The 16,589-nt window shown below is 37.1% G+C and overlaps 1 protein-coding gene across 1 annotated transcript in view; it reads right to left on the bottom strand.

Annotated features, from left to right (window-relative positions):
- Positions 1-3,367: 3,367 nt before the first annotated feature.
- The window catches only part of LOC126426664 (voltage-gated potassium channel subunit beta-2), a 718,526-nt gene continuing 705,304 nt past the window's right edge, over positions 3,368-16,589 (bottom strand). The window contains exons 11-12 of the mRNA XM_050088549.1: positions 14,826-15,065; positions 3,368-13,209 (exon numbers count right to left, since the gene is read on the bottom strand). Of these exons, the coding sequence (XP_049944506.1) occupies positions 14,964-15,065 (102 nt within the window). The 3' untranslated portion in view covers positions 3,368-13,209; positions 14,826-14,963. The remainder of the gene's footprint in view (positions 13,210-14,825; positions 15,066-16,589) is intronic.

Here is a 16,589-nt window from a genome sequence, read left to right on the forward strand (position 1 = left end):
GTGAAAGTTGTGAAGCAAATTTTAACGGCACGAGTGGAGCGATGGAAGTAGAGGGTCACAGAAGTGGTATAATGTACAATACACTAACTATCTAGGAGATGGTGATTCTAAGGGATATAAAGCTGTAGAGGAACCTTATGGCAATGAAATTCACATTAAAAACAGGAGTGCATTGGACATGTGCTGAAGCACATTGGGGTTCACTTGTGCAAACTAAATCAGCCATTAGGATCCCAGAAGCTTAGTGATGGTAACACCCTTGAACAAAGAGGAAGATTGACAGATGAATCAATTGATAGATTGCAGAGGTATTATGGGTGTGCAGTTAGGCAAAATAGAAGAAGCATTGAGCACATGAGGAGAGAAGTATGGGCATTATTTTTCTACTGCATCAACAAATGAGCACCCACAACTCCACAACATGCACTGTCCCCCACAGGTGATGACTCATGGTGTAAGTACCAATCAGGAAAGGAATACGCCCATAAAAAAAGTTTGCCAAATGCTGTAATTGATGTACTTAAGCCCATATTTAGAGATTTGTCACATCCAAGTTTACTGGAAAAGTGTTTAAGTGGGAAAACACAAAATCCAAATGGATGTGTAAATAATTTAATTTGGATTAGGATTCCAAAAAACGTGTTTGTACAGGTAAAAACATTGCATTTTGGAGTGTATGACGCAGTGGCAACATACAATGAAGGAAATATTATCAAATGTGATGTGCTGAAACGTTTTGGTTTCCAACCAGGACACAACACCATTTCCACAATGTGCCTAATTGATGAAGAAAGGCTAAGAGGTGCAGATAGAAGAGACAAAACCCTACAACATGCAGCAAAAGGGAAGAAAAGACCAGTGAAAAGGAAACTAACACTGGAAAAAGAAGAGGATGCTGATAATCCATCATATGGGGCAGTAATTTAAAACTTTGGAAGCCATTTCCCGTAACTTTAAAATTTTCATCTTTGAGGAACATTTTCTCAAAAACTGCTAACATTATATCAATGAAATTTATACACAATGTTGTCTACTTCTTTTCCTTCATTTTTATAACAAATTGTAAAAGATATTGTATAATTCAAGAGTTACAGAAGAAAAAGTGCAAAATTTTAGAGAAAAAAATAAGCATCTGTTTAAAAAAAATTGTAAAACAAAAACCAATAAATATTTCTTAACATGGCATTATAACTTTGTAGAGAAATATTCACTGAACATGTAGTCCAAATTTCAGAGCAATATGTTTAATGGTTTTAGAAAAATTGTTCCTTCCATTTGCTAAAATTAACATGGAGGAGATGGATCGTTCTGGCTCCCCTTAATTATTGAGAGACATGTTTGATAACTGTACCATGAAGGATATTTAGGTACCTAACATGGGAGTAAAACCAATTCAGAATATTTATGCACCATTTACGTTTGTGTTTTGTTTTAGAAGTACACTGTGAAAAGAGCACGAGACTGCCGCAGGTTCAGTGTATCCCAGATAGTGGGCAAGGTGAAGTGGCATCTGTGCTTAGACATACATTAAATGAGCAGTTTCGGTACGGTTTCCTTGTTTACATGTCTGGAAAGTGAGCACACTGTGATCATGAAGTTGCATGTGTGCAACAGCTCCGCATGAGTGCAGAATTTCTGGCGGCCATAGTTAACGATGAGTGATATGCTCTGTGGTAAACAATAAAGAAACTCCAAAGGAAGCACAGACATATAGGAAGATGCTGAATGGAACATGTTTGGATGTCAAGAGGGCAATACGAGAAGCCTTCCACGTGTACTATAGCAGAGTGTTTTCGAAGGATTGCTAAGAAAACACAAAGAAATTCTGTTCATATACAAAGGCTTTTAATGGTGCCAAAGACGACACAGGGAGTGAAATCGAGGATAGTAAAGCGAAAGTAAAAAGGGCGAACTCCATTGCAAAATCTTCCTTTACAGCGGAAAATCCAGGACTATTGCCCCAATATAATCCTCACACCACTGAAAAATGTAATGGTACAGAGGAACAGCATGTTCTATCGGTTGTAGAGTCATCAACAGATGTAGAGGTGCCCCAGTTAAGTGTTACAGAATCCTTGGTCTTCATGTTGTATGTTAATGATCTTGCTGGCAATGTTAATAGTAACCTCAGACTTTTCTAGATGATGCATTTATCTACAAGGAAGAACTGTCTGAAAACGTCAGGACAAATATTTAATTGTATCTTGATAAGATTTTCAAGTGGTGCAAAAATTGGCAATTTGCCTTAAATGTTCAAAAAATGTAAAACTTTGCACTTCACAAAACGGAAAAATGCAGTATTAACGCGTCACAGGTGGAATCGGTCACCTTGTACAAGTACAGGCTGTAAAAATGTGTGTGGATATGGAACTCAACGATCATTTAGACTCAGTTGTGGGTGAAGCAGATCGCAGACTTCGTTACTGGGGAAGTGGTAGTCAGAGTGCAAAGGAGATTGCTTACAAATCACTTGTGTGACACTTTCTAGAATATTGCTCTAGTGTGTGGGACTTGTAGCGAATAAGACTGATGGAGGATATTTAATGTACACAGAGAAAAGCAGCACAAATGGTCACAGGTTCTCTGGACTCATGGGAGAGTGTCACAGAGCTGCCAAAGAAATTTAACTGAAGGACACTCAAATCTGCCACGCAATTCACATCACTTGTAGACTATGGAAGCAGTGACTATTCCATCTTTCCCTATAATAAAAAAAACATCAAAATTCCAACACTCACTACAAACTATTGCAATACTCTTGTGATTATCTCTCCAAAGTTTTAAGCCACATTTACTTCATATATTGAATGTAAATTGTTAAAACTTCTATGAAGTATGTACAAGCTGCAAAGTAATTCTATAGCTGGTGTAATTTCAAATTTCTGCATTGTATATTTTATGCACCTATGTGGATAGTGTGAAATATTGTCAAATTATTGTACAGACTCTTTCTATGAAGATATTTTTATAGATGTCTTTATATTTTCATTATGTTGTCAGTGATATGGTTCAATAAATGCAAACTAATTTATGACAGTGAGCTTAACAGTGGATGAAGCCTAACCAGGTCAGCTTGTTGTAGTGTACCGTTTTATTCAAATACATGGTGTGTGTAACAGGGCAACAACACTGCTCTCAGGGGACACTAAACAGAAAACTAAAAGAAAAGTGTCACAAGCAGGTACTTACTGATATTTACTGCTATCACAGAAAACATGTAACTGGATTGTTTTCTGTCTGGCATACAATTTTTACTTGCCACATAAAATTCTGTGAATATGCTGGTATATGTGGATATCTTTCTTGCCAGTGATCAAAAGAAAATGTAACTATGAGACACTGATTGGCACAGATCTTTATTAAGGTGTTGAAGTTGTTAGTAATGCAAATTTATTCACTTGAAATATAAAACCAGATGTGAATAAATTTTTAAACATTTCAGAAAGACACACCCATTTTTCAGATATTCAGTTATCATTCCTACGTACAGTTTGCAATGCAAGTACATAGAGAAAAGAAAGAAAATTAGATAAATTACTTATAAAGAGGATAATCTATCCAAGTAATGGTTTAGAAGAGTGTGTGATAGTATATGACATTTACACAGGAGAAAATTATAAAACTCTTGAGATGTAGGAATAAATAAACTGTAACAGAGTGCAAAGAATTTTTATCTTATGTCATTATCACAAATTAGCCAGTCTGCATGTAAATTACACACAGTAGATTTTTACAACCACCAAAGTAACAGTTATCAAATTTCATAAACATAGAATACAGGAAAAATTTAGGTGATGAGATTGAAATAACAATTCTATAAATCTGAAATACTTTTACATTTGAAAAAATAGCTGCAATTGTACAATGAATCTTGTAAACTTGCTGCTGAAATATAAATTTATTTTATTTTTTCCTCCTTGACTATAAATCAATGTATTTCATTTTTCCTCCTTGACTACACAAAATAAGCGGTTTGGGTTGTAGTATGACTTAAAAGCTGAAATCTGAATATAGGAAAACCTACAAATAGTAAAACACTTAAAGGTATCTGCACTGCCTATCCATACACATCACATCTTCTGGAATTTCAATCTTATTGCTTACAAACATATTTTGGTTGCCAAATGTTACAAAATTTCAGGAGGAAGATAAAAAGTTTTCAATGCGCTTAAATTATTTATTTTACAAATGATTTGTCAATGAATAGAAAGTGTTCATACATGTGACAGTTCAATCTAAATTAGTTACTAATTATCTCATTTCCAGGAATTGCAGGTAATTTGTAGTATATAGCACATGAACTTTTTTACATGCAATACCTAAAATAAAAGTTTTACTGGCTTTGCATCAAAACCTTTAGGATGTTGAGTACTTTTATTTCATCACCTCTTGTATAAAAAGTAAAAGGAAGTAATTTTTAAAAGCATAGTTGCTAGCTGCTGTACACTTTGGTAAGTACTTCACCTATAAAATACCAGTACAATAAAAAACAATTTAAAAAATTATATTATAAAATTGTACTTAATTGTTTGATGTTTAAGACACTGGCACAAGCCACGTGATTACAGGGAGAGACTTCCTGTTACAGACTATTTCCCAATACAGACGCAAAGGTATATCTTTACTCGTAAGTACTGCCTACAGCATTAGAGAAATAGTCAATCTTAATCATATGGTGTAATATTGAGACACACTTCTAAATAAGTGTGGCAATACAGTTTGACATCTATCCATTCTCAAGCAAAGAGAACGCCATAGGTGTTTTATTTTGTTCTAAGAATAAAGCACAGTTTCTAACATACTTTTAAAAACTTTTTTGGTGTAATATATTGAAAACGTGAGTCTGTGTTCAAAGAAAATCAAAATATCTAGGTTGGAGTAAATCTCAGTTTTTTTAAACGTTGATTAGATATTAGTTCCAGACAAACGTATTGTAAGTTAAGCTTGATATTGCAAAATGGAAGCAACTGCAAAAAATCTGCCAGTAAATTATGAAAATAATATGTGCTGTCTGTCTTCTATAAAATAATGAATACTGTAGTGAACTGTGGTAGAAACAACCTGCAACAGTAATTCTCTTTAATTGTTCTTCTTTACGTGAAAACAGATTGTATGCAGGAAACTTGCATAGAGAATTAATTATAAAGTATATTCCTAATTATCTTATTTGTATTGGCAACAAAATTATGATCTCCCTAGACAACATTTTTTTTTTTTTTTTTGCGTTAGGAACTGTTTGCATTATCTTCAAACAACAGACTCACATTTCATGTGTAACTTGGAAAAGACAATTTTCACTATTTTCATTATGTATGCAAAGATGTTGCCCTTTCATGCACTATGCAATCATTTAAATCTATAAACAAAGCACTGATTCATGGGGAAAATGTACAAGACACTGCAAAGACCCCATTATTGTTATTAAATTGAAAAAAATTACTCTCAGTCAACCAGCAAGGTAACTCAGTCAATGTGCACACTCACCATCCCATACACACACTACACTATAGTAGTTTTAATACCTGGAAAACCCACCAAAACATGTGAGCAATGATTTATTTCTAGCGGTACTAATTCTTGCGGAATATCTTAACAATAATAATATCAACAAGGAAAAAGATTATACAATATTTTAACAATAACATACAATAGACTCTAGAAAAAATCAAACAATGTGCATTATCACAGTGAAAAATGATTTGTTACATTTGTAACAAAGAACAAACTATGCCACAAAAACATTACTGCGACAAATAAAGTCGCAGACCATATGTATCAAATTGATTAAAATAGGATGTGTAAAAAGTAAAGTGCATTAAATTTCTTCCCCTTAACCACTATTAAAACCCCGTCACACAACCGTTTGAGTTAAACTTTCGAAGCATGAAAAAGGACGAAATGCTTTTCTGAGTACCAACATGATATTATTAAAGGAAGAAGTTCTAAGGCTTGCAAATATTGGCTATAGTTGTTATCATGAAATATTTTCGTGTTGTATCGGTTTTTCTCCTCTCATATTATCTTTACTTCACAAAAACTGTAGCATTTACATTTTAGTTCATCTTATTGTACTTGTTTTAGGCAACAATTTCTAAAAGAGCTTTATTAAGAAAAAACGATATGCTCTTTTTTATGCAGTCACTAATATCATAAAGACAGTCCCATTCAACATCTCTGGAACACAGTTAATACATTTCCAAAACGTTTGATAATATCATAAATATCACAATTATGTTGGAAATTGAAAGCACAACACCTGGAAGTCTGTTATTGATAAATTTCTTCACGTCATCAGAATGTTTGTCAAAAGATCCTTTCTTTAAAATATTTTAACAACCACATGGTAAAAACATTCCATAAACTAGATACAAACATGAACTACACAGCATTATAAGGTAGACAGATGGCAATAGGTTACATTAGTATGACAATAAATGTTTAATTTTTTGTTTGTGGAAAAGTAACACGCAAATTGAATACTGTTAAGAAAAAACAGCAACACTAATCCTTTGTGTCATTGTTACCTGGGTTTTCAAGCAGGCACTGAATTGTTGTTGCAAGCGAGTTGCCATTTATACAAAATAAGTTAGCAGTTTCTGCATTGTAATTATATTTAACAATTTTGGCAGTACTAGAATTAGCAGCTTAATTTGAAGTTTATATAAACTGCATAGTTGTCTTGAATGGTATCAACTGCAAAGTAGCTTTTTGTATCAAAGAGGCAGAATCATTTGCAATTAAAAATTATTTTGATGGTAGTCTGAAGTTATAAGTTTCTTGCTGGAAATGACATGAAATACACTTCTAGATATCTGTCTCCAGCATATATATTTATTGTTACTTTCTAATAGAATACTAGCTGAGTTATGCCTTTTTTCCATAACTTCAACTTGCATTTCGCAAATATGTCTTTCGTAGTGCAAAAACATCTCTGATTCCAATGACAGATGAGGTGCCATAATTTCATAGCTATATCAATTATTCTACACAGTGCCCCTTTAAATTAGCCTCAATCTTCTCACTCCTACATCAACAAACAACTACACAAGCTACAGAAGATTTTTTAAATTAATGTCACATTTCCAGAATGGGTCGGATCTTCTGACAGCAATGAATGTTGTTTGTTATTGTTAAAAACAGTGAATTGTGAGTGTAGTTTTAATTCTGTTTGAAATATTTTTGTTGCCCTTGACATAAAGTCCACAGGCCACACATACCATTGTGATTTATCAAAGGCAGAAATATGCCAATTGTATTCTCAGCACTAGAAAAGTTTGGAAGAAAAAAGTACTTGATTAAAATATTTAAGATTAGTCAAAGCAAAAGTTTAAACAAATTCATAGAAAGATCTGCAGGCAGTATTTTTCTGCAGCAGGATTGTTCTTTTGAAGCAGTGCTATTGGATAATATAGTATCGAAATGATTTTCTAGTTACTGTTTAAGTCTATTTAATCACTGAAAGTACTGAAATAATATAGATATGATGAAGAAAAATATTAGAAAGAGGGCTATCAATATATAAGCTTGAGCAAGTTTTAGCTTTCAAAAGAATTAATTAAAAGTTCACTCTTTGATTACAATATATGGACTGTATACTGATTTTCAGTACTACACACATACAAATAGTGAATATAAGTGGTATTAGAGGAAAAGCACAAGCCCATATGGAAAATATGGAGTGCAAAAAATGATGTGTATTGCAATAATGATGTATGATGCTTTGGCACATACACTCAACTGAGCAAAAGTGGCTGTTGAAAACAAAATTTGGTGTTGATTGAAATTATATTATTCTTCAGACACATAAAAGATAAAATCTTCAAATAATGGAGTTTTAGGGATTATAGCCACCTGTTTTGTGTATTAAGAACTCAGTGCAAATTAATGTACACAAGAAGAAAATTATGTTATGGTGGCTAAAAATGGTTCAAATGGCTCTGAGCACTATGGGACTCAACTGCTGAGGTCATTAGTCCCCTAGAACTTAGAACTAATTAAACCTAACTAACCTAAGGACATCACAAACATCCATGCCCGAGGCAGGATTCGAACCTGCGACCGTAGCGGTCTTGCGGTTCCAGACTGCAGCGCCTTTAACCGCACGGCCACTTCGGCCGGCAAAATTATGTTATAATTTTGTTATTTTTCCATCTTCAGTTCAATTACTGAGTGACTATTTAAAATTGTGTAAGGTCAAGTGGCTTTACACTACAATCATTTTGGGCTCTTCTGTTTTTCAATAATTGTTTGACATCTCAACTGAACGTTTTTTAAGAGGGAGAGGCACGCATGCATATTGAGAAAAGGCAAGAAATTATTATCAGGAAAAATAACAAGAATTTTAACAGCATCTATGGACATCTGACTAAATAATTTTTGTCTGGTGTTTCTTCATACAGTAACACAGATTGATGGTATTTATTTCTCATTACCAGTGAAAGATCTCTTATGTATATCTGCAACTTGCTGGAACCGATTTTTTTCCTCTTTTGTTTCCATTATATGAATCTTTCTCATACAACAATAACTTGTTAGAGGCTTTTCATTTTATTTATACATTTACTCCACAGAGTGTGATACTGCATGTGAATTAACATTCTTCATAGTCCTGTCAGCTGTTTCTTGTAAGAAAATTCCAATATAACACCAACTTGCTTCACAGAATCCAACAGCCACCTATGGATATATTCAATGAGTAAATGCAATGAGCTTTATGCAGTGCTTTTGACAACAATGCCAAAGCCTTAACACACTGTTGAGACAGTTTTAATGCAATGAAATGAAATGTATGCTGTTGAGATATAATGGACTTAGATGAGTATAATGTTTGTGGGGCATGAGAATACGGAGAACAGCAGGTGACCGATATGTACCAACCCGATTATTCTTGGTTGAAACAACAAGTAACTCAATAAAACTGTCCTGATATCAGTCCTCTATGAAATTGTTAAAACAAGGAACTCTGTGGACAAGTCATTATCTTTTCATGTTGCTGGATTGATTCTCATGATACACGCATTTTGAGAGTCAGGTGTTTTCAGTTTAAGAAGGAAGTGTCTTTAGAGAAAAATGGCTCAGATTGTGACTTCAATTCAACTATAGTGCTGGTTAATCTCATGGATTGAGGATCACAGTTCTTAAAGTGCAACATCGAGAATTCAAACACCAGTAAAGATAAATACAAGGCTAATTTTCTTTCTTCTGACTAATATATGTTCCAGTATGTTCCATAGAATTTGTACACAACTGGGAAATTACAATACTTCTAATTTTTAAAAAAATTTAAAAATCGTAACTGATGATGAAGAGTTAACAGAAACAAGTAGTATTTTTTGGACCAGTCTGCTTGGACTTTTTTTGGCCAGAGCTTGAACCACCTTCCCCTTGGATGCCAGTACATCTTCTATGAAAAATTGGATGATTTCTTACAAGATATGCTGATATAACGAGCAGTTGTGAGCCACTTTATACCAAGGAAATAAAGTGTGAAAAGACTATTCTGTAGGCATATCTTTCAAGTGCAGTAGTATTTCCTAATATGTTTCATAATTTTAACATCTGACAGCTTTTTTACATGCATTTATCAATGATTTATTTTATAACTGATTTTAGAAATGTTAGTAACACAAAACTTTAAGGGTGATGTATAACAGAAAGAAATTGGTCTTCACATATATGGCATTTAATGGACTTTAAGTTTTTATAGTTCAAGTTATAGTACTTGTAAAGAATATTGACAACAGAAGAAAAACAGTATCTTGAAATATTTTAATTTATTGAAGTTGTTATTTATTGTAAATGACGACTGAGACCAAACAGAACTTTCTTCATAGCAGTTAGCTTATATGTATGTGTATGTGAAGTAAGACTGTTGTATGGTTCATGCTTCCAAATTAAAATGTGTTTGCTACCTACACAGTCCTCTGACTAAGCTTTCATATTTCTGGACATGATAAATTGATGCTTTTCCATACGTCTTATTGAGTTCTGGATGTGAGGTATTCACGTGTAGATCAAAATTACTAATTATCAACTTTCCCTCTTGGTGGATGTCTTTTGATACTTGTCCAGTATTTTGCCATTCTCTTCACTATACTTGCAGATTGTCCCATAAGATATAAATATTGAAAGGGAAAAGACAATGTAAATGGTAAGAGAAGAATTTGAGGTAACGTTATTGTTGTTACCAGGGAAGAAACTGTAGGGTGTTCAATATTCCTTATGATATTGTATCTGACTCCTGAAAGATGGCAAATATTTGTAATGAATCAGACAATAAATACAGTTATATATTACTCGTTTCCAGTAACCCAAACAAAAATATTCATGTTGCTGTCAAATCAAAGTTCAGAATAACTAATTCACCTGTGCAATCAGAATACATTATGCAATCCAATACTTGGATACTTGGATACTTCATTAAGTGACATCTAACGTAGGTACTGGGACGTTTCATGGATTTTGTGATGCTATTTTATCTATTCAAGATGTAGAAATGTGTTTTATTACCTATGGAGATTACAGAATGAAGGAAAGTCATACAGCTGGTTTCTGCAGTTGGCTATCTGTGTAAACAATTTAGCTCAGTATTAAATTGTACACATGAGAGACCTGTAGTGACTTCCAATGGCAATCTGTGCCTGCAAGACATCAGATCAGAAGTGTTTCCACCAGAAACTGGCTCACCAGTTCTAAGAAAAACGAGAGGGAATATCCCTGGGCACTATGCTGCTACAGTCTTGGACAGAAAGACAATCGTTTATACATTGACCTGTAATTGAAGGCTTGTCTCCATGGGAGAGATGTAAAGATGTAAACACACACACACACAAACACACATGCATATACATACATGCTGTCAGAAGGTTTCCCACTCTAGACAGGTTAATTTTACTTTACATTTCACTCTTGAAAATCTGGACTAATGTAGAAATACTGATAAACTATAAAATTTGCATGTGCGATCTTTACACTGATCTTGATTCTGTCATCATGTGTTGTTAGGTAGCTCAGCAGTATTTCCTGTCACAGCATCTGCTTTGAAAGTCTAATACAATGGAAGCAGACTCCTAAACCAGAAGTGCAGCTCACAGAACTTCCTGTTGTTGATAACATTGTCAAGAAGGTAAGGATCATTGCTTGCGTCAGAAATCTCTAGGGCATCTCGGCAAATGTCTTTGGTAGTAAAGCATGTCCTTCACAAGTCCTTACATGGAGACATTATAGAGTGTGTGTCAAATTTAAAAGTTTTTGGGACTTCCATTTGGCAAGGAGATGCATCTGCTCACACTTGATTATGTATGTAGAGTTATATATAGTATGAATGCAGAGCTATAGTGTACAGTACTTTTGAAAATACAAGATCTGTACTATAATGATACTGCCAGTTGAATGAAGTATGTCCATGATTCAGGGTAATTGATGTAAGATTACACATCATAGATAGTTTTCTTGGATGTTTCGTTTCTCCTGCAAATGTGGCCCTGTACATGTAAGTGTGGTACTTCATGCAAAGTTGTATGGTTACACGATTTTCAGAAATCTATAAAAGAACATAAATTCCACGTTTGCACTGCAGAATAGAGTATATGTTCAAGATGATACTGCCAGTAGAGTTAGGAAAGCCCACGGGACAGAGGAATGGATACAGGATGTCACACACATTAAAGCAATTGATACAGAAATTTATCCACACACACCTAGGCACAGATTTTCATATATGTTTATAGGATTACAGGAATTCCAGATATCCATAAAAAACTGCAAATTTACGGATCTGCACTGTCAACAAAGCTCATGAATTTTCAAAATGATAATGCAAGTTGAATCAAGAAATAAAGCAACTGATGAAGTGTACCACAGATTGAATAATGCTGCTGGATGTTTACTTCAATGTGAAAATGTATCCCTGCACATCAGATTATGGAGTTTGAGATCCTGTTGTAAGATTACAGGAGTCTCAGGTATCTTAAAAAAGTAGGAGTTACTCGGTTTGCAGGAAATTTCCCAAATGACCCTGTCAATTGAGTGAAGACTCTTATGGCATGGAGAACTTAATTTAGAATGTCAGAAAGCTGATAATTCTGTTGAGAGTTGCCTTTGTTATGCAAGTACATCTGCGTTTATCTATGTGCGGTGATACATGTAGTGTTGCAGAGTTAAAGAACTTCGAGATATTCATAAAATGGTAGAAATTAGTGGGTTTTCGCTGGAAATTTCCGATAAGCATACTGCGAGATGATTCTCAAAAGCCCGCAGCACAGAAAAATTGATGTACTACGTGACAGATAAGATAACACAGTGTTTGTGTCACACAATGTGTAGTTTCCTTGTCGGGTTTCTGAAAATCACTAACGATTTTCACATATCTTCCATACAAATCAGGCAAATTTGTAGGCATATATACAGTGCTGAGGTAAGTGACTGCACTTGTCCTCCGAGGAACTAATGATGGGAATATTCTGTGAGATGTCACCTCCAGCGGTTGAATGTGACGCAGCACTTCTGGGTCGCTGGCACAAAAGGTTAATGTTTATAGGCTTTCCACAATGGTATCACAGTTGTCCGTTAAAGAATGTTGGCTAGATATGGAGACACACTCACAAGCACCAAACAGTGCTTCACCAGAGGAGGATAGGTCATGACCATGAATCTGGTCTCCAATGATTAATCAAGGCACTCCACTCCAGATCCCGTATGGTTCTGTGGGAACACAACCACAGCTGGTCGCTGATGTGATGGAGGCTGGGACCAAGAGTCTGGCCCCCAATGATCAATCAAGGCACACTCGAGGTCTCACAGTACCCACAGTTGAGTAGCCGGTGTGGTGGTGGTCAGCCTCGCGGCTCAATTGTTCTCTTCCCACCAGCTCTCGTTGAGGCAGGCACCGTAGCTCTCCGCAGCAGCTGCGACGGCCGCGTCAGTGGACAGCGACGAAAAGAGCAGTGGGAGTGTCTCGTCCTCGTCGTCGTCAGCAGCGCCACTGGTGCAGCCACCCCCGACACGGCCACTGCCACCCCCCACTCCACCTCCGCAGCAGCCGGCAGGTGCCGACGAGGTGGACCCGTGGTGGTGGTAGGGCTGATGCTGGTACTGGTAGGCCCCGTAGGTGGCGCTGGGGTCTGAAGCCCCCAGCACGGAGGAGTAGCCGGGGGCGGAGGCGGAGGCGGGGCCGGCGAGCACCGGAAGCAGGTCGCCCACCCCGCCATCCTGTGGGCATACGAGGTCAAGCGCATTATTTCATTTCATTTTAGTCTTAATCCATAATAGACACACTACTGATCATTAAAACTGCCCCTCCAGAAAAGATAACAAATGACAAATTATGCATGGGCACTACAATTGTAAGATTAAATTTGTGGGTGGTTTTGGGCACACAGGATGCGAAATTCAGGACACAGAGCTGTCATATCTGCCAGTAACAGTGGCTCTAACCCAGTTCCACACCAAGTTGAACTAAACTCGGATGACATAAGGACGTGTCATTCAATGTTGCTTCAACTCTTTGTCATGGTTCATCAACTGTAGTGGCTGATGAGTGCTAGCGTGTCAGTGTCTCGGCAACCCGTGACCAGATGTTCTCATTGTGTGAAAGATTCTGGAGAACGTCCTCACCAGGGCAACATTCAAACATTCTCTGTAACGATGCAAGTCAGGGCAACACAGGCGACATAAGGTCTTGCGTTGTATTGTTGAAAGGTAATATCACGGAGACCTCAAAGATGGGACAGCTGATGGCTCCTGTTCAAACTATCAGTGAAGAAAAAGAGAGATGATTATGTTGTGTACCCAGTAGCACCCCATCCAACCATGCTTGGTGTTGATCCCAGATGATGATGACAAATGCAGTATAGCAATGTTCGATTCCATCACAGTCTCCACACATGGATATCTCCATTGAGATCCTGTATCCAGAAGTGAGACTTACCTGAAAAGATTTCATGGTGCAACCCCTCTGTCCACCATTGTCATTAGGCACCCCACTAGATTAACATCTACATACGTGCTCTCAAACCCACCATATGGTTTATGGTGTAGTGTACCATGTATGGCTGCTAGTGATTTCCCTTCCCATTCCATCCGCAAAAGAAGTGAGAGAAAAGTGACTACTGCATCAAGGGAAGCTACAACGTGGTCACTGTCCTTACAGTCTGTGTTTTTTTTTTTTCAAATTTCATTGCATTATTTGCGAGGATGCTTGTCTTGCTATAGAACAAATTTATTTCATGATTAAGCACACATAATGTGATCATACAATCCTGCGTGGCTGAGCTAAAAATATCAGTCCTCTTGGGCGCTAGTCAAGTGGTGTCAGTGACATGATGAATGATATAGATACTTACCATGACATTCACAAGATCAGCATTATCAAAGAACGATAAAATCTAGTTTCAATAGGCCAACATACTGCTTGTCTCGAATATGCTGGTAACAGTTTATGCATCTTACATAAGGAACAACATGATCTTCATACAAACAAACAACATTCAAACAGGATATCTGAATGACAAATTCACTGCCTAATAGTTCCTTGTACACGGTATGTGGATGGCCGACCTACTCTGAGCAGTTGTGCTGAAATGGTAACAGCTGATATCAAAATATGTAGCACACTTGATGCCAATTGGATGACTGTTGCAGGCCTTGATGGACCTGTAATTTTAAGGGCAAACAGTTTATTAGGTGAGTGGAGGGAGGGATCACTAAAATAAAAAACTGTAGTTGGTAACATGGAGGCTACATCAGATCAGCAGGCTGATGAACCACCATGAAGATCGAGTGGAGTATACAATGAGGAGAGCAATGTCCTAGGGAATACGTGTTACCTGAGTCAGCCGAGGTCACTGGATGGTGCAGAAGGGCAGTTTCTGGGCCTGACTGCTGAGTTGCTGATGGTCGGCGTCCTCGTCCTTGGGCGAGCCATCAGCGCCCCCTCCGGGTCCCCCGGGGGGGCACATTGATTGTCATCTAAGCGCCAGGGTGGACACCATGGGTGGCCTCGCTGGCTTGTTGTCCAGGATGCGCTCCAGCTCTGCCATTGTGCTGCTTGTCAGCTTTGGCACCAGCTGTGGCACAGTAAACATAGTATCACAGTCATGTCATCCCTAGGTGCGACATAACACACACTAAAATTAACCACTCTCCAATTGGTGATTACAACTTATTTTGTGTATGAATTAGCTGGCTCAATGTGCTTCTTTGAAAGGACTAGATACCGTCTTTGAATTGGGCTACCAATAGAGTTTCTATAATTTCTGATGCACTGAGCTCTTTGTTAAGACAGTACAGAGTGCACGTTATTTGGTTGATTGATGGACCGACCAGTTGATATACTGATGAACTGACTAACTGATGGATTGACCAACTGAGAGACTAATGGCTTGAGTAAATGGCTGATGGACTGAGCAAAAAGTCAAGTGATTGACTGATTATACAGTGGGTGGATGGCTGGACCAACAGATGGATGAATGGGTGAATCGACAGAGGAACAAATCAATGGGTGATTCGATGACTTGTTGGAGATATTGATAGACTTTGTGTATGAAATTAATGAATGAAGGGTGATTGAGTGATGATAGACTAATTGATAGATTGCATTGCCTGATTATACAGTGGGTGGATAGGTGAATGTGTAGATGGACCATTAATAAACGGTCACAACGCCCATATAGTACTAGCGACAGAAAGTTGGCTGAAACCAGACGTACACAGTAATGAAATCCTAAACTCAGATTGGAATGTATACCGCAGAGACAGGCTGGACAGTGAAGGGGGAGGCGTGTTTATAGCGATAAGAAGTGCAATAGTATCGAAGGAAATTGACGGAGATGCGAAATGTGAAATAATTTGGGTGAAGGTCACGGTTAAAGCAGGCTCAGACATGGTAATTGGATGTCTCTATAGGCCCCCTGGCTCAGCAGCTGTTGTGGCTGAGCACCTGAAGGATAATTTGGAAAATATTTCGAGTAGATTTCCCCACCATGTTATAGTTCTGGGTGGAGATTTTAATTTGCCGGATATAGACTGGGAGACTCAAACGTTCATAACGGGTGACAGGGACAAAGAATCCAGTGAAATTTTTTTAAGTGCTTTATCTGGAAACTACCTTGATCAGTTAAACAGAGAACCGACTCGTGGCAATAACATATTAGACCTTCTGGTGACAAACAGACCCGAACTATTTGAAGTAGTTAACGCAGAAGAGCGAATCAGCGATCATAAAGCGGTTACTGCATCGATAACTTCAGCCGTAAATAGAAATACTGAAAAAGGTAGGAAGATTTTTCTGTTTAGCAAAAGTGACAAAAAGCAGATTACAGAGTACCTGACGGCTCAACACAAAACTTTTGTCTCAAGCACAGATAGTGTTGAGGATCAGTGGACAAAGTTCAAAACCATCGTACAATATACGTTAGATGAGTATGTGCCAAGCAAGATCGTAAGAGATGGAAAAGAGCCACCGTGGTACAACAACCGAGTTAGAAAACTGCTGCGGAAGCAAAGGGAACTTCACAGCAAACATAAACATAGCCAAAGCCTTGCAGACAAACAAAAATTACGCGAAGCAAAATGTAGTGTGAGGAGGGCTA

This window comes from Schistocerca serialis, chromosome 11 (genome assembly GCF_023864345.2).
Source record: "Schistocerca serialis cubense isolate TAMUIC-IGC-003099 chromosome 11, iqSchSeri2.2, whole genome shotgun sequence".
Classification (NCBI taxonomy): Eukaryota; Metazoa; Arthropoda; class Insecta; order Orthoptera; family Acrididae; genus Schistocerca; species Schistocerca serialis.